The 27,039-nt window shown below is 43.5% G+C and overlaps 1 protein-coding gene across 4 annotated transcripts in view; it reads left to right on the plus strand.

Moving 5' to 3' along the window:
- The window catches only part of ASTN2 (astrotactin 2), an 887,719-nt gene that overhangs the window by 522,331 nt on the left and 338,349 nt on the right, over positions 1-27,039 (plus strand). For all 4 annotated transcript variants that reach the window (XM_057724291.1, XM_057724290.1, XM_057724292.1 and 1 more), the window contains one exon: positions 24,711-24,877. In XM_057724291.1, the coding sequence (XP_057580274.1) occupies positions 24,711-24,877 (167 nt within the window). The remainder of the gene's footprint in view (positions 1-24,710; positions 24,878-27,039) is intronic.

A 27,039-nucleotide genomic window follows, 5' to 3' on the forward strand; every position in this document is an offset into this window, starting at 1 on the left:
GGTGTCTGGAGCTGGAGGATTTGCTTCCCAGAGGACCCCTTCACCTACCTGGCTGCCGCTGGGGCTGGTGTGGCTAACGGTTGATCCTGGCTCCGGTAGACCTCAGCTGGGTCTGTCTCTAGAGCACTTGCCCCTGGTGTCTTCATTTAGCTTGGGCTCCTCATGACATGGAGGCTGGATTTGCAAAGGAAACATCCCAAGATTAAGTGCTCCAAGAGCCTAGGAAGAAACTGCACATCTTCTTAGGACCTAGCCTCAGAAGCCTCAGAGCATCATTTCTACCACAATCTATTGGTCAAATAGGTCATTGATTTTAGCCCAGATTCAAGGGGAGGAAGCTAGATTTCACTTGTCCATGAGAGAAGAAGCCAAGAACATGTGGCCATCTTTAATCTACCCATTTTCCTATAGCCTGGACTCACAGACAAGAAAGGGACCCTGGAGATCTTCTAAGTCAGCACCTCTCCCACTACACAGACAGAAAAACAAAGGGCTAGAAAGATGTGGGAGTCACTCAGTTTCATGTAGGGAAGTAGTAATAGAATCAAGATGTGATCATAAAACTGCTTCCATGCAGTTGTGCCTTCCTACAATCTTTTAGCATCATCTTTGCCAGGGTAGTAGTCCAAATATTGACTTAACAACACTGTATCCACCAGTGTGAATAGAACAGAGGATAAAAGAACAAGAACACCCCCTAGTTTTATAAGCTGTTTCAGAAGATAAAATGGGCTTCAGCAGGGCTGCAGTGTGACCTTCAACAGGTCACTTTGTATCTCCGCGCAAAGAATATCTCTCAGGGCTGATGTGAGTACCAGAGAGAAGGGAGCCAATGTGGAAGAGAACCAATGCTCATTGGGCACCTACTGTGTGCCATTTCACTTATGTTCATGGCAGTGAAATGCTTATAAGCACCCCCCTAGATGGGTATTATTATATCCATTTTACAAAAAAGAAAAGCTAGTACTATAAGAGCAACCATCCTCACAGTGACTGCGTGCCAGACGTGATTCTAAGTGCTTTGCTTATTTTAACCAATTTAATTCTCACAGTCATCCTATGAGCTAGGTTTTATGATTATCTCCACTTTACGCATGAGAAAAATGAAACTGTGGCAGGGAATGGGAGTATGGGAGAAGCTCAGAAAAAGGAGGTTGGAAAAAAGGGCAATGCTAGGGGCCTTCACAGAAATTTAGGACTGAAAGAGGTGCAGAGATCTGTACACTTGTTGGACCCTATAGAGTGATGGTATCTTTTAGGAGGTGTGTCTGATGTCAGTTTCCAGCCCTGCCTCTGAATTCCACACCAATCCCACTCTGTCCCAACCCCTACAAATCACCCAGCCACATTCCCACCTCCTCTTCTCCCTCTTTTTTTTTTTTTTTTCCCCACTGTGACCTAAAAAGCCATCTGGCCTTCCAGATATTAGGAAGGACCAGAGGATCTGATTGCCCTGAGATGCTGAGAGGCCACAAAAAAAATGCTGCCTTTTAAAAAGTCAAGACGAGTAAAGATATAAATTTTCATTTATCGTAGGTCAGGCCCCTCTTTGGCACTGCTCAGAGGGAGGTCCAAACTGGCATCTGTTTCAGTTAGGGAGAGAGGCTGCTTCTCTCCATTCCTTTCAGTGATTCAACTGGACTGTAATTAAAGGAAACAAAAGTCAAGAAGAGTGGGGAGGACAAGTGAGGGGAATCAGAAGAGTGAGAAATCACTTTGGAGCACAGCCCAGGCCCTGCTGACCAGGAAGCCCAGCCCTGTGTGCCTGGTCTCCTGCCCTTCTGGATGGGCGGAGCAGGGCTGAGCCCCAGTGGGGTCCAGGCCTTGCGAAGTGGGTCTTCCTCCCAGAAATGGACTCTCCATCCCTGCAGGTCAGCGACAGAGGGTATGATGGATTCATGGTACAAGCAGGATAGATTTTGCCAGAGTCCAAAATAGGAGGAGTGACGGGTCAAATTTTTCTTCTTAAACATCTTTATAAATATGCAGTCAAGAGGCAACATCTTTATGGAGACTTTTTCAGAGATGCTTGGTCTGGGAAACAGGATTTAAACGGTGACTGCATCTCTTATATGACATCCTCATCAGAGTGCTTTCTGCTCAAGTAGGTCCATAGACAGAGAATTTTCTATGTGCACCTTCATCAGTAATACTAGTACTGATGGCATTAATTAAGAAATCAGTGCTATCAAGTGTATCAATGATAGTATCACTGATGGAGGTGCATGTAGAGAGTGTTTGGGTGCTGGTTATGGGCCAGGCCCTGGGATAAGTGCTTAAAATGCATCACCATAGTGAATCCTCACAGCTGCCTGATGAGGGGGACATGATTACTACTCCTCTCTTGCCCATGAGAAAAAAGATTCAGAAAGCATGAGAAATTTGACCAAGTCCCACCCATCAGGAAAAGGCAGAGCAGAAATTCAAACCCAGGTCTATCTAACTCCAAAGCCACTCTCTTCCCTCATTAGATGACAAATTCCAGATGCTGAGGACAGTTCCTCAGGGATAAAGCATGTGTCCCCATGTCAGGGAGCATACAGGGAGGGGACATTTTCTTTTCCCCACCCTCCTTCGACATCCAGGGTTCCTTCCTCCTTGTCTGTATCCAGGAGATCTGGAGGAAGAGAAACAGAATGCATGTTGGAAAGGGGGTAGGGAGAGTCAGAGAAGGAAATTTCCAAAGAAGGATATTGGAACTGTGCCTCTTGACTCAGTGCCTACACACAAGGCTCAAACTTTGGGGGTGAAAAGGAAGGGTGTTGTCTTTCAGTTGGGAGCTGTGCTTTTGCATCTTTCCTTTGTGAACTTCAAGTAAGGCTCTCCTCCTTTCTAGGTCTGGGGGTGAGGGGGATGCGGTATGGGGTTTCCAAGATTTTAACGTGTGGCATTCTCATAAAGCCTCTGCACCCTTTTATGACATTAAACATTTTATTCCTCCCATGACATTTGAAGACGTCTCTCTTTTTTCCCCTCATTTTATTTATTTGGGACCCGGATTTGCTGGGTCTGATGGTATTTCTGCTAAGCTGGTTTTATTGTGTGAAAGTCATTATCTGTTAAAGTCAGGGAACAGCCCCCACCCTTCCAAAGTGATGGGTTTTACCCTTTGCTTCTTGGAAGGATGGTGTGGGGGAAAGGGGCCCCAAATTGGAGGCAGGGAATAGGAGCTGCGGTCCTGGCTCTGCCACCTGTTGGCTGCAAGCATGGAATAAAGCCCTTCAGGAAGGTGGTGGCCATCTGTGTGGATGGCATGCTGGAACCAGAGAGGGAGCATGGACCAGCCTGGGAGGGGCCAAGGAATTGCTACGGGTCCTTTCAGTTCCTGAAATCTCAGGATATGTGCTCCCAGAGGGCAGTGATTCTAGCATTGCAAGGGTATGAGGGCAGAGAAGGGCAGCATGGGGTAGAGGGTGGGCTTAATTCATTGGCTGGTGGAGAAACAAATACACAGTGTGTAGGGGGATGCCGTGGCAATCTTCATCCCTTTGCTTCCCTTTTGTAAGCATCTCTGGAGTCACCATGGACATTTTAATTGTGTGTATCATGCAACTGCCTCAAACACCTTTTCACCTTAGGAAGGTACCATGTGGGAGAATGTATTTCCTTCTACCATCACCTCTACTGTCAGGTCACAGTTTCTGGCATCAGAGAAACCCGGGCCCAAAAGTCGCTCTATCACTCGCTAGCCGTGTGACCTTGGGATGGATTACTTAGGGCCTCTGAGTCTTGGGCTCCTGTTGAGTAAAATTGGGATAATAATACCTGGCACAGCTGCTATTAGGACTGACTAAGATAATGCATACACAATGGGCCAGCATCTGGCCCTAAGCAGGCGTGAAGCATCACTGCCATTATTATTATCATCTGATATTTCATGCCGGGATGATGAGGCTGGTGGTGGTGGTGATGATGAGAGCTCAAATTGTCTGAGTGCTCGCTGTGTTCCAGAGCCTCTGACATGGTCTTCTTATTGTTCCTTTCCTCATAGGTAGGAAAACTGAGGCAAGGAGAACATAAATAACTCAGGTGCACATAGCGCTTAAATTCTAGAGCAGGGGATTTCAGCCAAGCATCCTGATGCCAGCACCCTCCCTCATCCTTAACTGAGACAAATTCTTCATAAACATTATTTGTAGTGGTTGCCTGATTTCTGTGGACAGGAATATTCCATGATTTACTTTTGTCTCACTGTTGGACATTTTGAGTGTTCCAACTTTATTATAAGCAATGTGCTCTGAGCATCTTTGGGCAGAAGGCTCCTTCTGTGTTTTATTTCTTTAGAATACATTTCCAGAAGTCTGTAAGGACAGTTTCAAATTGCGTTCTTGCTCCATAATTTGGGTGAAGGTGTGGGATGGATTAAAATAAAAAGGAGGAACGGCCTCTGGTTTTCTAAACTTTCCCTGTTTTAGGGTGCTGGTTTTTGTTCTGGGTCCAACTCAAGGGTATTGGGCCGAAAGGGTCCTTGAAGGAGAGTGATAGAATACAAGTGGTACTTTAGGGAGTAGAGCCTGGTGAATTGTGCAGAAATGCACATGGGAGAGAGTCCCAAAGCAGAGGAACAGTGCAGAGAAGAGTAAATGAGGCAGCAGGGCTGACATCTCCTTGAGGACATGAGGGAGTCGGAGGCAGTGGCTGCAAAGTTCTTCGTGGCTGTGCTGAGTGCTTGTGAGGAAGGACTCCATAGCTGTTGGAATGCTCGTAATTGGACAGCTTTTTCTTAGCTCTGCAATGGAAACCTGAAATAATTGTGTTTGTCTTAATTATAGTAATAGAATTTTGGCATTTATAAGGTATTTTTCCCCATCCAGTCTTCAATCTTCTTTTGATTTTTAATTTTTTTTTTTAGTTTAGTTTTTAAGTAGCTCATGCTCATTGTATAATAAAATAGAACCAACTCAAACACTGCTGAAATGCATTTTAAAAAAAGGTCCTCTTTATCGCTTACTTTAGAAATAACTGTGCCACACTTTGGGCTATATATATGTTTCTGTACATTTTCCCCCTCTGCATATGCAAATATAAATAAGAATTTGTATATTTAAGTTTTAAAATGGAGGCATAAAAAGTATAGAGTTGTGTCTTTTGGGGGTAACTTTGTGTGTCAGAACTGCATGTCTTTATATATGCTTTTCAAAGAGCATTTCCCTTTTTCCTGTTTAAACTGGCTCCCTAACTTGATCTTAACCATATGTAAACCCTTTTCCGTACGTCAAAAGTTAAGGTGAGCAAATTGAGGCCAAAAAAACATAAGAGCTATGCTTGGCTTGAACCCAGATGTCCTGAATTCCAATCTAGGGCCCTCTCTTCCACATATGTAGTATCCTTCTTTTATTTTTTTATCATCATTCTTTTATCTTTTATCCTGAGTCTTGGGATAAGTGGATGGGAAATGATGTCATCATCATTATTGTTGTTAATTTCAAAAGTTATCTTTTTTTTTCCTGTATTCTCCAGCTTCTTCCTGAACCCTGCCTTAATAAGTCTCCCCCCACCAGCCCAGATATTCTTGGAGACTTAGAACTGTTTTCCAGGGATGGCAAACAGTTTGCAGCACAGGAAAAATAATAACTGGACTCCTGCCACCATCCATGACGATCGTGAAACCTTTTAGCCTTGAGGTAGCAAACAGTGAGAAGGTTTCATAAAACAGTCTTAGCCTTTCTCCTCACTGAGAAAATAGCACCTGGATAGAGTTATATATGTTTCTTGGGAAGTGGGCTAGTTAATCAGAATTCTAGTCCAGAGGAAAGAGCAGATTTGGCTGTGATACAGACTTAGGTTCAAATCACATCCCTTTCACTGGGAAGCGAGGTGACTTTGGGCAAATTGCTGAATGTATCTGAGTCTTTGTTATCTTGTTTGTCCATAAACTGGGAATGGTCCTTGCACCTTCTAATGTTGTTGGCTGAGCCCAATGTGAATAGCCGGGTACCAGCCGGACCCAGTTATGTAACCTCACTTCCCAGGGCCAGTACCAATTGAATAGAAAGGAGCTTGGTTATCTAGGAAACCTGGGACCCTTTTCTGGCTTTCATTGAGTTAAGAATTTTTTTTCACCATCATTGAACAGAAGGTGATTTCAGGAGCCCACTGTCCTAGGGATGATGTAGAACTAGGTGGTAACATGACCCTCTGTCTCAGCCTGGCTCTACTTATTGTGCATTCTTAGCTAAACCACTTATACTTTCTACAAACTCAGAGAATTGAACTAGATTCTCTCTGCGGCTCCTTCCTTCCCCGCAGTAGTCCATAAATCAAAGCTATGCTTGAGTCCCTAGAGGGAACACCCCGAGGTCAGCCTATATAACAGCCATTGGGACTTGCACACTTCCCCACCTTCCCTTGGAGAGTTGTTCTTTCGTGCACAGTAAACCCTAGGGAAAAGACGGGGTCCTCCATTTGGTGGAATTGCAGGCAAGAGTGTTGTAACCAACCTCCATGATTTTTGTTGTTTCCTTGTTTAGGTAATGAAGCATCTCAATTAGAAACGTATTTATTTCAATTATTAAATTATTATATGCACATGTAAGAATATTGAGAATACAGAGGGAGGAAAATGAAGAAAAATATCATCCATAGTTATACCACCTCTAATAATCACCATTGACATTTTGATATTTTCTTTTAGTAGCTTTTCCACATGATATATTTTTAGCAATTTTATTATGAATAAAATTGTAATAGATGTGTGGGAAAATGTGAAAACACAGTTTCATCAATAGTAATTAAGCAGTACCCATCTACCCATCACCCAGGTCAAGAACTAGAATATTGCCTGCATTCCACAAACCCTCCCCTAACACACACAGTTTCCCCATTTCCCATTTCCGCCCCTCTTCCCCTCTAGAAGTAGCCAGAACTCTGAACTTTATGCTAATCAAGCCCTTTATCTTTTCTTTATCGTTTCCCCATCTATGTATACACAGAACTGTTTTATTCTTTTGATTGTTGGTGGTGGATTACCTAGCATCCAACACATCAAGCTAAGCAAAACTGATATTCTTCTTTGGTTGAGGCCAAAATTGGCTATCGGCTGGTCCGCAGTTTTATTCAAATTTTAGCTGCATTCACAATGCAACTTCTAAGGACCGACTACATGTCAGACACTCTGTTAGGCTCCAAAGTTACAGCAATGAACTGTTTCCTAGCAGCAAAAAGCTCACAATCTACTTACCTGGCCAAAATATGATGCTTCGGTCCTACCATCATGAATCACATGTGGGTGCTTCCTTACAGCACAAACACACGATAAACGTTCTCATTTCCTGATGATTCCCTCTGGTGCAGACTCTGGCCTAGGCTGCTGCTTCCTGTCCTTTAAAACTTTGGCACCCATATGAACATATAATTTTTCTTTTTTCCAGCTGGTCCAAAACCTTGCAGGCTTTTCCCAAGGCATACTTTAAAATGCTACATCCTGAGTTCATCCTGGGTGAGAGGAAAACCTTTTAGGCAGGGGATGGGAGTAGAGAGAGAAAAAGAACAAATGTCTCTTAAGCTGCTTGTAAGTGTAACTTTGGATCTTGGAATCCTCACAGCACCCCAGCCAAATGCTAGTGCCATCCTCATTCCAAGAGTGTGGCAGCCAGCTCAGGAAGGGATGTGGCTTGCCCAGTGTCCCTGAGATGGGAGAGGGCGGCATCGGCTTCAGAACCCACATCTGAGGGGCTCCGGTAATCTCGATGGGAAAGGGCACTGGTGGGGGGATGGGCTTCCTGGAGCCCAGACCTATGTTGCCCTAGTGGATGACATTGGACAGTGTTTTCATGTGCACAGCTCTGCACTTCAGCATGTGGTGAGGGGAGAGTTCAGTACGGTTGGAATGGTGAGTGTTTAGCCCAGGGTCTGGCCGATATTTAGTAGTCAGTAAGCAGTAGTTAGAGGACAGACAGGCCACTGGGGAGGTTGTGAAAATAAAGAAGGATGCTGCCTGCTGTGGGGCTGTATGGATAGTGCCCTGCTGTGGATGGCAGGGATGTGAGAGCATCAGAGCTGATGCTTACTTCTCAGCACTTGTAAAATCTCGTTCGCCCACCTCCATTCCTGAAATGTTGGATTGGGGAACCTCAGGGTCCAACGTATATGACATCTGTCTCCATTCTGGGGTGGATATTTTTTCACTTTTACATTGCTCTCTGCGACAAAAAAATAAAATATGCAAACTGCCCAAAATTCCACTCAGCATACGCTGAATAAATATATACCCACAGAAGCATATGTTCAATGGCTGCTACTCCCTGCTTTTCAAAGCCAACTAGCTTATAAAATCATTCTTCACGCAGAGTCCGGGTGATCAATGAGAAGGTATAGCGTGAGGACACAGCCTTAAGCTGCAAATTGAGTTTTTAGTTACAAAGGACGGGGAAGGGGAAGCAGCCAATGAAACCCAGCAGGCACTGAAAAGCCCACGTCCCTAGCCTGTCCTATCAAGACCTGGCTGTGGCCCCTGGATGTCTAGCTCTTGACGAGGCACAGGAGTGGGTAAGAGTGGGCTCTTTGGAGTCAGGCTGTGTGAGTTTAAATCCTGATTCTTGCCACTTACAGTGTAGTATTGGGACAGGTTGCCTTAAACCTCTGTTTTAGTCTCCCAGTATCAGAAGAAACGGGTAACATAAAAGTACCTAACTTTCATGGTCCTTATATGAAGAAGTACAGCCAAAGGGTTAAGGAAACAGACTCCGGTGCTAGATTTTCTGTCTCTGCCACCCACTTACTGGTGATGTGACCTTGGACAAGTGCCTCATTTTCCCCATCTAAGTGCGTATGACGGTAGTTTCCACCACCGAGCGTTGCTGCAAGGAAGGCATGAGTTAATGCATGTTCAGTGCTTAAAATGGAACGGCTCAGATCATGTCCAAGGCCATTTTCCCCAAGTGCCCACTTACACACAGCTCTGTTAGCAGGCATACCGTGTCAAAATGCCCTTTGGCTCCTTACTGCTCACAGAGGAAATAGGACAGGAGGCTTTTGGAAAAAAAATCAGGCATCTATAGTGTTGACCTGGAACAAGCCATCTCTCCTTCAAGCCTGTTTCCCATCTGAGTAGTAAAAATAATAGTACATCCTTTTCTGAGTAGCGGTACAGATTAAGATAGTATACCCTAGCCATGTGTCTGTCATGTGGGGAGAACATTATAAATGTCCATTCCCCGCCGCCAGCACCCTGAAACTACAAAGGGTATAAACCCATATGTCAGTGGTTAGAGCCCCAACCTTGACAAGAGGGGCTTCTTCACGGAGGGCGGGGGGAGGGGATGTCTTGCCATCAGCCCAGCGAGTGCAGCATTGGGGTGGTACAGACCTGAGCTCAGTGTATGCACCTCTGCTCCACCCACACCTGCTCACCATGTGACCTTGGCAAGTCCTCGGACATCTCACACCTCAGAGTCCTCTTCTTCCAACTGGGATCTGAGTATCTATCTTGCAGTCCTATGAAGCTGAAACAATATAATGAACGGAAACATCCTTTAGAAACCTTAACGCACGTGTGAAAGGCAGCATAGCACGATCTGATATCTCAGCTCTGCTGCTTACTTGCCCTGTGGCCTTGGGACAGGTGACCCAAGCTGTCTGTGCCTCAGTTTTCTTCTCTGAAAAATGAGGAGAGTAGTGTACCTGCACCATCAGGCTGGGGTTAACAGTTTGAGTTAATATTCATAGTGCATTGAGAACAGTGCCTGGCACACGGTAGGCACTATTAAGTGTTAGCTATTATTATTATTAATAAGCTATACAAAGGCTATTATCATCACTAGACAGTTATTGAATAGACATTCGTCAGGACTCCTGGCAGATTTTCTTGGGGGAGTGTTCCCTGGCCTCCCTTCTCTCAGCCCTCGGCACTTCTTTGTACCATATAGAAAACCTCAAAGACCGTGAGGACAGCAGGCTTTGAATAAGCATTTGCTGAACTGGACACCCAGTCCACGCAGGGCCCTGGCGGGCTCCAGAGAGTTGCAGAAGTCATGATGACTCCCACCAGAAGGATGCCCAGGCTGTAGGAGTGAGCTGCAAGCAGTGTTCTCAAGCCAGTCCCTCTAGAACAACCTTCTCCGTGATTCCCCAGCTCAGGTGCCACTGACTAGCAGAACCTACCATCTAACCTCCTCGGGAATCCCTGTAGAGAATTATAGGATGTCCAAGCTAGAAGAGCCCTTGGAGACCAGCTGCCAGCTTCCTCACTGCACAGATGGGAACACTGAGGGCCAGAGAAAGGAAGTGCCCAAAGCAGGGGTCGTAACCTGTGTCTCCTAACTCCCTGGGCTCCTGTGATGGGAAAGGCAGGCGACCATAAATTCACACAGCTAGCCATGGTCAGCATGTCGTAACAAACCCAGCCATGCATTTCCCCACTGCCGGCATTCCTCGTTTCACTGCGCTTTGCTTTGTTGTGCTTCACGGATGTTGTGTTTTTTACAAACTGAAGTTTTGTGGCCCCGCTGCATTGCCAGATGACAGCGTTTTTAGCAATAAAGTATTTTTTAATTAAGGTATGTACATTGCTTTTTTAGACATAATGCTACAGCACACTTAATAGAATACAGTACAGTGTAAACATAACTTTAATATGCACTCGAAAAACAAAAAGTTCCTCTGGCAGGTATTAGTGGGCTGTTCACTGTATTGCATTGTTCTGGAACCGAACCTGCAGTATCTCTGTGGTCTGCCTGTATTGCTATTTCAGTACTATTCTTTTTTTTTTATTTTATTGAATTATAGTTGATTTACAGTGTGTTAATTTTTGCTGTACAGCAAAATGACTCAATTATACATATATATACACACACACACACATATATATATGCACATACATATATATATATATATATATATATATTCTTTTGCATATTGTTTGCCATTCTGGTTTATCACAGGATGTCGAGTATAGTTTCCTGTATTCAGTACTATTCTTGAGCAAAGAACCAAGCATAAGCCTCTTGGGGTTTACCCACTTCCTGCAGTTGGTCTAGATGCTCCTGGAGGTCAGGGACCACCCATTCTACTTCTCTGTGTCTCCATAGGACAGGCATGGTGTGGTGCGTGGAGAGAGCGTGGGGTTGGAGTCAGTCAGTTTGCGCCCCAGCTCTACTCACGTGGGAAAAGCACTTCCGACCCTAAAACCTGTTTTCTCCTCTGCAAAACTGGGCTAATGATAGCAGGCTCATAGGATTATGGACTTCAGCAAAGAAGACTAGGGAAAACACCTCGGGCAGTGCCTAGCCCGCAGGAGGTTCTCAGTGCATTTGAATTTCCCTTCTCGTGTCTTCAGTAAGAATGTGTTGAAGCGGCACAGATGGCTGGCATGTGGGGAGAATGGCCTGTTGGTATTTCACTGGAACGCAAGCCAAAGTGAAGCAACATAACCAGACATTTTATTGCATTCCAAAAATATTTACCAACCATCGAATATTGAGTGATCATAGTCATAATAACTAAACTTTTATAACAACTGACATTTTACCCTGTCCCAGGCACTATGCAAGAGTCATTAAATGTCTAACTTTATTTTTTCCCACAACAATTCTATTGAGTAGATATAATCAGGCTCATTTTATATTGAAAGAAAATTGAGGCTTAATGTGTTAATGAAGTGACTGATATTACATGGCTAGTTTAATGGCAACACCAGGTGAGGTTCCTGCCTGACCCCAAAGTGCACACGGGGTGTCCCTGTCCCCTGTGCTGGGCACTGGGGTGTGCTGACCAGCAGAAGCTCTGTGTGTGTTACGCTCTCTGTCCTGAAATAGCCCATAGGCTCAGAGGGAGACAGACTGTGAACCAGAAACCATCCCGCCTGGCAGAACAAAGTTTGTGCTAGAAGAAGAATTAACATGGGAGAGAAGGAAAAATGATTCTTGCTGACTCCAGGCATCAAAAGGAAGTCAGAACTTCCATGCATGGATTTCTCATCTGTGATGGCACCAGGTGTTCCCTGCAGGCTCAGGAGGCTGTGATTTATTATCAAGTCCATCGTGAAATGGGGAAGCCAAGATCAGAAAGGTGTGGTGACTTGCCCAAAGTCACACAGCTAGGAAATAGCAGTGTCTGAATTCAGCTTCATGTCGTTCTGTCTACTCAGCATCTCCCTGCTCCTTGAGCTCAGGAAGGGATCCATGGAGGCAGGCTGCTTGAGCTGTAACTTAGAGGATACATAGGATTCTTTAGGAAGAGGAGGGCAGGACATGGACAAAGGTTGGACCCTGCCCAGAACAGGGTGTTGGCCCAGGTGGCTTCCAAGTGCCGGTGGAAGGACAGATGAGGCAGGGTGGTGCTGTGGGCAGCATGCCTAGGAGCTCTCCTAGGGGCTGAGGCAGGTGGGCTCTGCCTTTTCCACTCTGAGGTCCAAGGCCCCCTGGTGGTGCCAGCAGCTGCAGACAGACACTACCCGGGACTACTGATCCCTGGAATCCCTTTTTGCATGCTAGTATCCTCCCAGCCCTACCCCTGTGTCAGCATCGCAGCCCAGCACAAATTGGGCGGCAGCTGAATTGACATGAGTTGATTAAAACTCCCGGTAATTATGGGCTCTCGACTGGCCCAGTTGTCCAAATCAATGTCGGTAGTAATAGACGGCCCCTGTTGACAGATTGAGGCTGAGCGGGGAGGGGGCAGGGGATGGGGGGCTTCCCCACTCCCTCCCATTCCAGGCGGTACTCCAGAGGACCAGGAGCATCAGTCCTATTCCGTATCTAATCGACGGGGTGGTTCTTACTAAAGGACTCAGCTCCTGTGATCCTCACTAACCTCACTATCAAAATGGGTGTATCTCAGAGGTTCCTCTGAGTTTTGTTGTGGGATTTGAAGAAATAGCATATGGGAAATATGCAGCACATGAGAGGTGCTGGGTGAGTACCCATTTCATTTCCTTCCTCGCCTCCTTCCCTTCCTCCCCTTCCTCTTCCTCTTCCCAGGATTCTGTATCTGGTCTGTGCATCCAAGGCTACGCTGCCAGCATCCTGAGTCCCCTCATCATAGTGACTTTCCCACAAAGTTCTCAGAATCCTTGTGTAGCCCAAGCCAGTCTGAACCATTTGTGATATCACAGACAGGCCACCTCCATGTGGATCAGGGGAAAGAGCACCTCATTTACAATCAGGGAATCTTTAGTGGTGGGCACAGCCTGCCTCTCCCCTGCTGTGTGACCTTAGGCAAGTCACTTGGCCTCTCTGGGCTTTAGTTTCCTCATCTGCAGAGTGAACAGGACCATATTGGTCCTACCTTAGTATTGCTGGGAAAAGCAAAAGCTGCCTATAGCAGTATTCTGTCCCCTCTCTGTATGTAATGGGTCCCCTTCCATTGCTTCCTGAATATATTTCCTATTTGGGGAAAAGTAACGAGCTATCCACAACAGGAGTTACCATTTTTTAAGCACCTGCCATTTGGGATGGTATGTGTCAGGTACATGATCTAGTTTGGTTCTCTTACAAGCCCAGAGAGGTAGGAGTGACTCTCCAGTGGAGAGATGTGGAAACTGAGGCACGGGGAAGCCAGGGCACTCAGCAAGGAAGTGGTTTGGCCGGACTTCACTCGCAGTTGTGGAGATGCTATGTAGCTGCTGGTGAGCTCAGCCTTTCTTTCACAACTAAGCTCAAGGTTGCCATTGTCTCATTTAATCTTGACCGTGGTCTTATGGGCCAGTGTCATTGTTAGGAGGCAGCACTCTTCCCAGGAGGTAGTGCTATCGTTCCGTTTGCACCGGCAATGAGAGAGAAAGTAAATACTTGCCGAGCCCTTGGAGGAGGGCAAAGCTTTGCCCATGGTTCGGCAGGTTGGGAGTCATCCTTGTGATTTCTTAAAGCATGCCCCCTCAATTCAAAGGAGATTCTCCATTTTCTTCTGAAATACTTTAGACCTGGTTCTCCCCTTTTCAGGATCCATAGTTGCTTTGATAGAAACCAAGCATCTCAGAGCTAAGAGGCGTCTCCAACTTCCTCTTGCCCAATTCCTTCATTGTATAGCAGAGGAGATGGACTTGGTGAGTGAGACGTGCTTGCCTGAAGCCAATCAGCAAGTCAGAGGCCAAGGCCAGGCAGAACTGGAACTCGGTGCTCTGGAGAGCTGTTCCCGGGCATCTGTGGAGGGCTTGCCAGGATCTGCTTCTTTTCTCCAGCATCCCATCTGCCTGCTGCTTCCACTTGGAGGATGGTTTCCTTATTACCAGTCTTCCAGATGAAGAAACTGAGGCTCAGAGAAGCCACGTGAAAAGTTCAAAATGACGGTCAGTTAGAGGCTGTGTCTAAGCTGGAGTTCTTTCCATTTACCCCACCCTGCCTCTCAGGCCCCAGGCTGCTAGAAAAGCATGGAGGTGCCACACTCCCATCTTCCAGGGCAGAGGAAGGGGCAGGGCTCGTCCTCCCGTACCACTGGGCAATCCCCCAGGTTTATTCACTGTGGGAGTCAATCAGGCCCCAGGAAAAGTTATTCTGTTTTGTAAGTTGGTTGTTTTGCCTTCTGCTTAGAACAGCTAGTCCACCTTCTAGACCTGGGGGTGGGGTGGTGGAACAGCTCATTACAAATTTTGTGCTCGGAGCAATTTGCATTCCATAACTAATGAACATTAAAATGCATAATTACAAACAGAAACAAATGCCTTGGTGCTGATGAAAAGTCAGGCTGGGAAGGAGCCAGAGCAGGCACAGGGGATGGAGGAGGAGGCTGGAGAGAGCAGGGCAGGGCCAGTCTATGATAGAAACAGCTGGGAATCTCCCAGTTCCCCCGCCTCCACCTGCTAAGATCCTTAAGGCTTTAGGAGTTAGAGACCCAGTCCCAGGGTCTTCCTGTGGGTTCTCTTCTGAGATGGAGCAGAATGGGGGCTGTGAAGCTCCAGCTGACTTGGGTCAGACCCCAAGCTCTCTCACTTACTTACTATGAAACCTCAGGCAAAGGAGAAAAACTCCAAGGAATGGGGTTATTGTCAGCTGGACCTGCCCCCTTTCTCCTGCCCACTACTTGTCCCACAGAGCCTGCCTCCCAAGGCTTCTTCTGTGAGCTCTAAGAAAGTACTTAGAGATAATTGAATTCACTTACTTCAGTAATCTCTTCAAAATAGCAAGTCAAGTCACTTCACTCCTGCCAACAACCCTCCAGTACCTTCCAGTTATACTTAGAATAAACTTGAGATGTCTTCTCATGGCTGAAGTCTGGGGTCAGCAACTTTTTTGTATAAAGGACCATATAGTAAATGTTTTAGGCTTTGCAATTCATATGTGGTCCTTTTGTGTGTGTCTCATGTTCTTTAAAAAAACAAACAAACCCCAAAAAAAAAAAACTTTACAACTGTAAAGAAACATTTTTAGCTCTAGGACTGTGCAAAAATAGGCTGTGGGGGAGTGGATTTCTTTTCTGTATTCCTCCCACTAAAAACAACTAAAAACTCTGGAGGTTATATATAAAACAAATGTAAGACTGTGAAAGGTGGAGAGAAGAAGGCAGACCAGCTAGGGACTTTGAGACCCAAGGAAAGACATGGTGGTCATTTCCCTGGATTTTCTTTTTGCCTCATATGCCCCAAGCTTGGAGTTGAAGGAGTCAGCAACTCAGAAATTCTGATAAAGACAAAGGCAAACAAACAACGAAAAAACACAAACAAACAAGAACAACAAAAAGCCTGCTTTCTTCAGCCAAAGTATTAAGAAAAGGGCAGCTGACCAAGATAGAAAATTTTAGACAGCAACCATTCTATTCTAGCCAGACATCATAGAAAATAAATAAATAAATAGCAACAACATGCCCCCGCCTGAACCTGTGCTAATAAAGGTCAAGTAGGGAACTAGATTCCATCCTTAGCAGGCTATACTGAGACAATCTGCCAACCCAGTGCCCCCTTCCTGCTGGGGTGGTGTCAGAGAATGTCAAGGAAGGAGCAAGGACTTTAATCCCCACTGAGAGGTAATGAGCAACCCTCCTACCTCCATCCAAGGTCCATCCAGTGTCAGTGGAGACTAAATAAAGAATCTGGACTTCACCTCCAACCTGCAGTAATAGGGTGCTCTTCCCCTTCCCTGCCGAGGTATTGCCAGAGGGGGCCTAGTAGAAAGTCAGGACCACTGACCATTGATCAGTAGTGATGCAACTACCCCTCACCCCACCTACATGGTGTCAGTGGGGAAGAGTAACTCAGCACACCTGCCATTCCCATCCAGGAAGCTATCAGTGGAGTCCTAATACAGAGTCAGATTCCCCCCACCCCCACCCCAGCAGTAACGAGGACTCTTCCAACTTGGGTATCAATGGAGGCCAAGTGGAGAAACTGGGATTCTGCCTCCCTCTGAAAATAATGAGGTGTGTTTCCCCTTTCCCTGTTGGAGCAGTGTCAGAAAAAGCCAGATTAAAAAATATATATATTTAAGATTCAGAATTTTTAAAATAATAATATAATATAATGTCCCAAAATATCTAGGTTTCCATCGGGAATCACTTGTCATACCAAGAACCAGGGAGATCTCAAACAGAATGAAAAAAGACAACCAGTAAATGCCACTACCATGATAACAGAGATATTAGAATTATCTGAGAAATATGTTGAAATAACCATCATAAAAATGCTTAAGCAAGCAATTATAAGCACAAATGGAAAAAAAATCTCAGCAAAGAAGTAAAAGATATAAAGGAGAAGCAAATGGAAATTGTGTAACTGAAAAATACAATAATTGATTTAAAAAACAAAACAAAACACAGTGGATTGACTCAGCAGTGGAATGGAGAGGACAAGGAAATAATCAGTGAACTGAAAGAATAGAAATTACCCACTCTGAACATCAAGAGAAAATAGATTGAAAAAGATAATGAACAGTCTCATGGGCCTGTGAGATTGTGAAGAAAGATCTAATATTTGTGTCATTGGGGCCCCAGAAGAAGAAAAGAAAGAGAGCAGGACTGAAAAAGTACTCAAAGAAATAATGGCTAAAAACGTCTCCAATTTAGCAAAATGAATCATTCTACAGGTTCAAAAAGCTGATCAAACTCAAGGATAAACACAAATCCACGCCAACACATCATAGTCCAATCTCTGAAAATATCTTTAATTTTTCAAAAGAAAAAAATCTTAAAAGCAAGAAGAGAGAAATAGCATCTATGGGGGAAACACAGTTTGAATTATGGTAGAATTCTCATAAGAAATCATGGAGGCTAGAAGGAAGTGGCACAACATTTTTCAAGTGTTAAATAAAAAAGAGCTGTCAACCCAGAATCCTATATCCAATAAAATATCCTTTAGAAATGAAGGAGAAATGAAGACATTTTCAGACAAAGGGAAACTAAGAAAATGTGGCATCTGCAGACTTAGTCTAAATAAATGGCTAATGAAAGTTCCAGACAGAAAGGAAATCACAAAGGAAGGAATCATGGAACATTGGAAGGAAGAAAACACAGTTAGCAAAAACCTAGGTAAATGCATTAAACCTTCCTTCTCCTCTTGAGTTACCTTCATTGTGTTTGATGGTTAAAGCCAAAATGATAGCAGTGTCTGATGTGGTTCGAAGTACAGTCCACCCAATATCCCCAGGTGTCATATCCACGGATTCAACCAAGCTGTGATGTAAATTTCCCAGCTGGTTGAATTTGTGGATGGGAAACCTGCAGATGTGGAGGGCTGAGTGTATTTATTGTACATAGGCCATGTAAGGGACTTGAGCATCAGAGGAGTTTGGTATCTGCATGGACTCCTGGAACCAGTCTGCTATGTATACTAAGGGACAACTGTGTATTTAGATGAATATTTAAGAAAAATGTGTTATAAATAGGAGAGGATAAAGGGACATAAAGAGAAACAAGCTTTCTGTATATCACTTAAACTGGTAAAATAATGGCACCAGTACACTATGATGTTACACATACTAGAACAATCACTAAAAACCACACAAAGAGATGTACCCCCAAGATGTTATAGACAAATTAAAATGAAACTCTAAAAAATGTTCAGGTAACCCACAGGAAGGTAAGACAAAGAAGGCAGAGAAATGAAAAGCAGAGATCAGAAAGCAGAGAAAACCAGTAGCCTTAAGTTCCAAAATATCAGTAATCACATTAAATGTAACTACACAAATTGAAAGACAGAAATTGGCAGAGTGGGTTAAAACTCATGACCCAATTATATGCACTCTTTAAGAAATTCACTTCACATATAATGATTTAGGCAGGTTGAAAGTAAACAGATCGAAAAAGACATATACATAGTAAACAAAAGCTGGAGTAGCTGTATTAATATAGTTTAAAGTAGGCCTTAGAGCAAAAAGAACACTGTATAATAATGAAAGGGCTGTCCACCAGGAAGACATAGAAATCATAGACACTTATGCATCAAACAACAGAGCTGCAAAATGTGTGCAGCAAAAACTAATCGAACTGAAAGGAAAGTAGACTCATCCACAGTTATAACTGGATCCTTCCACACTCCTCCTTCAGCAACTGATAGAACAACTAGAAAGGTAGCAGGGCTATAGATTAGCTTAGTAACACCACCAATCAAAAGGATCTAGTTAACATTTATAGAACACTCTGCCCAGCAACAACAGAATACACATTCTTTTAAGTACCTATGGGACATGTACCGAGATAGACCATATTCTGGGCCATGGTAAAAGCTCAGCAAAGTTAAAGAATTTAAATCATACAGAGTGTGTTCTCTGGCCACCATGGAATCAAACTAGAAAGCAATAACAGATAACTGAAAAATCTGTAAATACTTGGAAACTACACAACACATTTATAAATAATCCATGGGTTGAAGAGGAAGTCTCAAGGGAAATTTAAAATACATAGAACTGAATGAAATAAAAATGCAATATACCTGGGAGGGGTCGGGGGGTGAAGGGGAAACTGAGACGAAGCGAGAGAGTAGCACAGACATATATATACTACCAACTGTAAAATAGTCAGTGGGAAGTTGTTGTATAACAAAGGGAGTCCAACTCGAGGATGGAAGATGCCTTAGAGGACTGCGGCGGGGAGGGTGGGGGGGACTCGAGGGCGGGGGAGTCAAGGAAGGGAGGGAATACGGGGATATGTGTATAAAAACAGATGATTGAACCTGGTGTACCCCCAAAAAAATTTTAAAAAAAAATGCAATATATCAAAATTTGTGGGACACAGCTAGCACAGTAATTCATCCTTTTCCTTAAAGTAAAAGCCTTTATATTTAATGAGGAAATTTATAGCCATACATGCATACATTAGAAAAAAATTTTCAAATTAATAATCTAAGTTCCCACCTCAAGAACGTACAAAAAGGAGAGCAAAATAAACCCAAAGTAAACAGAAGAAAGGAAATCAATGCAGTTGAAAACAGAAAAATAGATAAAAATCAATGAAACAAAAAGATTCTTTGAAAATGTCAAGAAAATTGAAAAAAAATAGCAAGACTTTTAAAGAAAAGAAGAGGGAAGACAAAAGTACCAATATCAGGAATGAGACAGGCAATATCACTACAGACCCTGCAGATGTCAAAAAGATTAATACAGCACTGCTACAAATAGCTATACACACATATATTTGACAACCTAGATGAAATGGATCAATTCCTCAAAAAATGCAAAATACCACAACTTACCCGATATGAAATGGATATTTGAATAGCCATATAACTATTAAGAAAATTGAAATTGTAACTTAAAAACTCCCCCAAAAGAAATCTCTAAACTTGATAGTTTCATTGGCGATGTAAACTTCAGTGTAAGTCTCACACCTGGTCCAAAAATTAATTCGAAATGTATCACAGAATTAACTGTAAAACATAAAGCTATAACACTTCTAGAACACACACATACACACACATGAGAAAATATTTGCAATTTGAGCTTGGCACAGTGCTCTTAGATTCCAAGATTCAGATTTTATGATCCATAAAAGAGAAAATGATAACTTGGATTTCATCATAATTAGAAACATTTGCTCTGTGAAAGCTCAGTTGAAGAAGATGAGAAGACAAGTTACAGAGTGGGAGAGAAAATATTTGCAAACTGCATATTTGACAAAAGTCTGGTGTCTGGAATACATAAAGAACTCTCAAACCTTAACAATTAAAAACAAACAATCCAATTAGAAGATGAACAAAAGACACCAAGAGACATCTCACTGGAAAGGATATAACGATGGAGAATAAACACAAAAGATGTTCAGCATCATTAACTATTAGGGAAATACAAATTAAAACTACAGTGAAGGTATTATTACATACCTGTCCAGATGGCTAAAATGAAAAATACTGACAACATCAAATGCTGATGAGGATGTAGAGAAACTGGATTACTCTTGTTTGCTGGTGGGGATTTAAAATAGTACAACCACCCTGGAAAAGTTTGACAGCTACCTAAAAATATGAAACATGCAACTACCATACAACCCAGAAATTATGCTCTCTGGCCTTTTTACCCCAGACACATGAAAATGCAGGTCCACACAAAAACCTGCACACTGATGTTTATAGCAACTTTATTCATGATAGCCAAGAACTGGAAACAACCCACATGGCCTTCATCAGGCAAACAGTTAAACTATAGTCCATCCATACCTTGGCATAATACTCCGTGGAAAAAAAAAGGAACTAAATACTGATGCATGAAGCCACCTGGAGGAATATGAGAATTATGCTAAGTGAAAAAAATCAACCCCTAAAAGGTCACAAACTATATGATTTTATTTGTATAACATTCCTGAAATGACAAACATTAGAGAAATGGAGAACATATTTCTAGTTGCCAAGTATTACGGGAGTCAGGTGAGCAGTGGATATGGCTTTAAAAGGGCCAGAAGAGGAATCTATATAGTGATGGAAGTGTTCTATATCTTCAACATCAATGTATATATCCTGGTTGTGATATTTTACTAAACTTCTGAGGGAAACTGGTAATATTCTGAATCTTTCTGTATTATATTATATTATATTATTTCTTAGAACTGCATGTGAATCTATAAGTATCTCAAAATGTTAATATATATAACAAAAAAGAAATAAAACACAGCCCTCGGACTGGATTTGGCCTACAGACCATATTGTGCCAACTTCTGGCTTAAGCGATTTGGTCAGTTCCTACCTCTTGCCCCTTGCCTTGTGCTAACCTTTCTTCCGCCTGTCTCACGGAGCTTCAACTGCATTGGCCTCCTCTGTTCCATGGATAGGACAACACTGTTCCTGCCTCAGGACTTTCATACTTGCTGTTCCTTCTTGGATAACTCTTCTCACTTATATTCACCTGGGAGATTCCACCTATTATTCAGGCTTACTTAGCTCAAGTGCTCAATGTGTGCTTTCTCTACTCTATCCCCATTCACTTTTATCATGTTGCAATTTTGTTGTACTTTTTTACTCTATGAAATAATCATTTTACTTCTCTTTAATTATTTGTCTTTTCTCTAGAATTTAAGCGCCATGAGAGCAGAGTCTTGCTTGTTTTCTTTACTACTGTATGTCCAGCACCCAGCATGTTTCCTTAGTACTGAGCAGATGTTCAATAAACATTTGTTAAATGATCCAGTGAAGGACTTATATGGATGCAAAAGAAAAGCTGACAGTCCCAGTTAGGTATTATGTGGGGAGTGAGTTCATTCATTTATCATTCATTTACTTATCCATTCATTTATCCTTTATTTATTGAGTGCCTATTATGTGCCAGGTTCTGAGCCAGACACTTTTGGTGGTTTTCTCATTGGGTCTCCAGAAATGCCTCCCAGAGAGGCATTGTTATTTCCATCTTACAGATTGAGGAGCCTGAGGCTGTCTTTGAGGTGAAGCATTTGCCTAGATGCTCAGTGTCAAAGGCCTGTGTGCAATTCAGGACTAATATCAGTCCTCCTGGTGCCATCTCGAAGGTTTCTCCTTCATTTAAGGAAAGAAAGCTGAGGCCCAGTTAGGTTCAAGATCACTGGGCAGGTAAGTGGTGTGCCTGAGAAGAGTCCTGACCTTCCTCTCTCTAGTACATGAGAATCTCCCTTTTGCCCCAGTGACATCCAAATCTTACCTCTACAAAGACATCCCTGACCCAAGCCTCCCTACTCCAGTATCCCCCCGTGAATCACATTTGCAGAATTTCCATTTTTCCATTCCAATTATACCATGTTTCTTCATGTTTGCTCTGTAACTAGCTCTCTGTCTGATGGATATGTGTATTTCTCATTTCTCAAACTAGATCCTAAGCTCCTTAATCATACCCAGAATGGCAGCTGGCAGCTACCGTTTGCTGAACACTGTGCCAAGAACTTGATACATTTATCTCACTGTATTAGTTATCTGTTGCTGTGTAACAAATTATCCCCAAATTGGGCAGCTTAAAACAAACAAACAAAACCATCTATTATCTCACACCATTTTGGAGGATTAGAAATGTAAGAGTGGTTTAGCAAACTGGGTGTCTTAAGAAAATAGAAATGTAATCTCTCACTGTTCTGGAGGCCAGAAATTAAGGTGTCAGCAGGGTCCTCCTTCCTCCAAGGGCTCTAGGGGAGAATGCATCCTTGCCTCTCCAGCTTCTGGTGGCTGCAGCATTTGGTGACTTGTGGTCACATCACTCCAATCTCTGCTCTACACCCATATGGTCCTTTGTATGTGTGTAATCTCGCTATGCCTCTTTTTTGATAGGGACATTTGTGACAGCATTTAGAGCTACCTGGAAAATCCAGATTAGTCTCCTCATCTCAAGAGCTTTAATTTAATTATATCTACAAAAAAACTTTACCATAGAAGGTAACATTCACAGATTCCAAGGGTTAGCATGGGGACTTATATTTGGGAGCCATCATTAGCCTACCACATGACCTCATAGGTTTGCCATAAGGATTAACTAATTTAAAACAGATACAGTGTTTAGATTATACCTGGAATATAGAACATATTGTTTTAAAGAACAAAAGTGGTAGGGAATCAGTGGGGGATGGAAAGAACTGTAACCCCCTGCCCCAGATATTTCCTGTTACCTGAGGAGAAGGTCAGCCCTTCCTTCCAGCACTCACCCCTGCTTCTCTGCAGATGGAAAGACCCAGCCCCGGGTTCCAGCACACAGCTCCCAATGACCCTGTGATTAGGTGCCTTCTTGTCTGACAGTGAATGTTCTGAGACAAGCAGGGGCCTCCTCTGAGCTTGTATTAATATGTACAGCACTTCACTCCCATGGAAAATTGATTTTTCTTTTTAAGCACAAAATGTAGCCAGTTTTATAACCTTTCTGCAGCTTGACAAAGGCCATTTATAACCAACTCTCTCTGTCACCCTTCCTGGCGCCAGTCTCAAATGTCTCGAGGAACTCTCTTGTGCATTTGTAATTATGAATTCTTCTTAGGCAAAATTTAATTTCCAAGAGAGCTGACCTCTTTTTTGTTATTGTGGTTTTCGTAAATTAATTTTGGGGTGTGTGTTTTGTTATTGATGTTGTTCAGGATGATGTCTTGGGGAGGGAACGAGGGAGCTGGTTGGGAGGAGAGGAACATCGGGAGGGCATTTTAATCAGCAATGGCCAGTGATGAATGAGGAGGCCTGGGCTCTGGGTGTTAATCTTGGTGGACAGGAAATGCCAGCAGGGTGACTGAAATTAAAACTAGTACCTCATTTTCTCTCCTAAACACAGGAGAGTTGGAACTGTTTCTCCATCTGCTGGACTGGAGATGAGCTCAGCCTCATAAAATGATGGAAAATTAAAACAAATAGGTGGTTTTCCTGAGGGTATAAGAGCTCCCACTCACGGAGCACTTAGCAGGTGCCAGGCACGGCAGCAAGAGCATTCAACTGAGGTCACTCAAGGTTGCAATCATTGGGGTTTTTAACGGACCAGAGAGCAGCCCATTTCGGTTACTTGGAGGAAAGTGTACATGTCCTGGCAGAGGGTTTGATATCATCTGCAGAGGACCTTGGCTATCAGCTTTAGGAAGATTCACTTTGCTGTTGTTTAGAATTCACTTATTTATTTAAGCTGGGGAGTGATGCGATTTAGCAATATCACTCTGGAGACCATTAGGAGGGTGGGGTAGAGGAGGCCAGACTGGAAGCCAGCAGACTGTTTAGGGGGCCTTTGTGGGGATATAGGAGTCTCTTTTGGGACTTCAGACTCAAGGATATAGAAGAGGTGACACACTCAAGACAGGAAGGAAGAAAACTCGCATTTGAGGAATACAAAATTCCATGCCAAATTCCAAAGTAAGTTATGCAGCCCCTGTGATCCAATGTAAGCTTGACAGCAAATCCACAGACGCAGGTGCTAGGCTCATTTAATAGATAAGGAAGTGGAAGCTCAGAGAGGGCAAATCACTTGCCCTAGATCACACAGGGAGAAGGGGAGGATCTGGAATTTAAACTCATATTGGTAGACGCTTTTTAAAGTACATCTGGCCGCCTCCCAAAGTGACCCTATTGGACAATAATAATAAATGTCATAATGATGATAATCCCAGCAATATCAGTATTCATAGCAGCTCGCATTTGCTGTATGGTTGCCATGTGAGCCACAGAGTTCTAAGCACCTTGCACCCACTATCTCCCTTCATTTTCACAACTTTGCAAGAGAGATACCAAGAAAAGCTCCATTTTACAGGTGGGCATGCTGAAGTTCAGAGAGGTAAAGGAATTTATCCAAGGCCGCATAACTGTTAGCTGGTCAAATGAGATTTTGAACCTGTCTCTGTGGCCCCAACAGCTGCCTCTTTTCAGAAGATGGGAGGACAGGGCTTGGTGGGACTTGCCACCTCTTCAGCCGTAACCAACCTGTTGCTCTGTCTCTGAGCAGTGCCCAGAGGAGCTGAGGCCCATGAAGGATGGCTCCGGCTGCTATGACCACTCCAAAGGCATCGACTGCTCTGATGGCTTCAACGGTGGCTGTGAGCAGCTGTGCCTGCAGCAAACACTGCCTTTGCCCTACGACGCCACCTCCAGCACCATCTTCATGTTCTGTGGGTGAGTCTCTGTCTCCCGAGGCAGCAGTGGGAGGGATGCAGAAAAAAGGTCAGGAACTACAGCCCAGCCTAGCTGGGACTGACCTTCAATGAAATGGCCTTTCTGCCTCTGCTTTTTCAGCTCAAGAGGCAAAAGGCAACAGAATAACCTTTTGTTGGGGATTGAGAAGAAGAATAGAAGAAGAAAAATAAATAATTGATTAATGATTATAATAAATGAAAGAAGAAAAATAAGTACTTGATTAATAATTATGATAAATGGAATCCATGCTCAGGCTTCATCCTAGGGTCAGGATTTTTATCTGCAAAAGTCTCTTGCCCCTTCTGCATCTACCCTGAAAACCTGGTCAGTGTATTTTGGAGACAAAAGCAGGCACCTTGAAGGTGTCACTAAGAAACCAGCAGGTGTGGTGCTTAAGAACATGGGCTTAGCCCAGGCTTTCAACTTTCTTTCTGCAGGGATTAAATAGTGCCAAGTTCAGAGGTTATCTCCTCTTTGTCCTAATGCCCCTATCGATAAGGATAATTAATTAGGGGAGGTGTGGTGGAAAGGAAACAATGAAGGCAAAGCTCAAAGTTCTTGGTCATGCTAAGAATTCAGCTGACTATTAAAATTAGTATGAGTCTGAAGGAGGGGGTGGGGTCACATTAGGACCAATTTGCTGAGTGACCTGGGACAAGTCACTGCCCCTCTCTGGGCTGCAGTTTGACCACCTGTGAAATGAGGTCTTTGGACAATGATGCCTAATACTTCTTCCAATTTACCTTGTTTTCCATGTTGATAAAATCTGCAGTGGGAGTTACCTCTGCCACGGATAACTTCTAGGATAGCATTTGGTCCTCAGCAATCACTCAAGAAAATGGCAGCCTTTTTTTTCCATCTTCTTTCCGTTCCTGATGCTGTCTTCATATTAGAAAACTTGCTCACCTTTTGACATTCTGTGACTTCGAAAAATAATTCTTTGCGTGTGCAAGATGGTTGGTCATTGAGGTATGCTCAGTGCATTACGAAGATAGAAAAGCAGAATAAAGCATTTAAAAACCTTTTCAGTCCTATGTATTACATATTATGAAAGAGGAGGTGGGGGAGTGTGTACGAGTTTAATCTCAGTTTAACAGAAAATTAATTTTACCTGCATGATTCTAGTCTGTGGGGTCTGTTTCCCCTTCTGGGGCTCATTTCAGGGTCTGCCCACCCAAGCCCCAGTTGCACTTGGCACTGCAGGCACCTTTGAGCAGGTGTTAGAGCAGCTCGCTGGAGGCCCTAGATATGTATCAGTAAAATAAATAAGAAATAAATTAGTGTATGCAGACCTGAATTTATAGGGTCTCTCCTCAGCTTGAGTGACTGCAGGGCAGTGTTGAGTAAATTATGCATGGGCTTAGATCTGAGACTTGAATACTAAATCAGCTGTTGTTCTTATCATTGTTATTGTACTTGGGGGGAGGGGTGGCCTGTTGCAAATAACAGTCACGGCAGGGGCGACAGCAGTAATGGATTTTGACATAGAAACTATCACCACCGTTCATCCGTAGCACACTGCAGGGGTCAAGGGGAATCAGCAGACTTGGGTTCCAATCCTACCTCTACCTCTAACTTTCTCTTGGACATCAGGCAAGACTCTCAGGACCCCTGACCTTCAGTTTCTACATCTTTAAAATCATAATATCTACCTTAACATAATGATGATTGTAAAGATTACAAAGTGCGTTTATTACTCCATTCAGGTGAACGAATGTGCCCAGGGTCACACGGCTGGTAATGTAGCTCACCACCTCTCACTGTGTGAACTTAAGCAAGTTATTTAACATCTCTGTGCCTCAGTTTTCTCATCGGTAGACAAGCGATGATAATAGCATCTCTCTGTAGAGTAGCTGTGAGGATTAAATACATTACATTAATTACATCACAATTGACATTAATATTGATAAAGTCCTTTGGGATAGTGCCCTGCAGAGTCAGCACTATTATGTATTTGTTAAATAAAATAGCTAAAGTCAATGATGGTCATGACAACAGCCCCCCACTTGTTCAGTGACCTGAGGTGCTCAGCCTCTTGGTTTCCAGGTCTGTGAGACAAGCACAAACGAACCTTCCCTACCCAGAAAGGGCTCTCTGAACGTTTTAAATTAGACTGAAATGGGAGAGAGCAAGTGTGCCGT

The sequence above is a fragment of the Hippopotamus amphibius genome, chromosome 2 (assembly GCF_030028045.1).
Source record: "Hippopotamus amphibius kiboko isolate mHipAmp2 chromosome 2, mHipAmp2.hap2, whole genome shotgun sequence".
Classification (NCBI taxonomy): Eukaryota; Metazoa; Chordata; class Mammalia; order Artiodactyla; family Hippopotamidae; genus Hippopotamus; species Hippopotamus amphibius.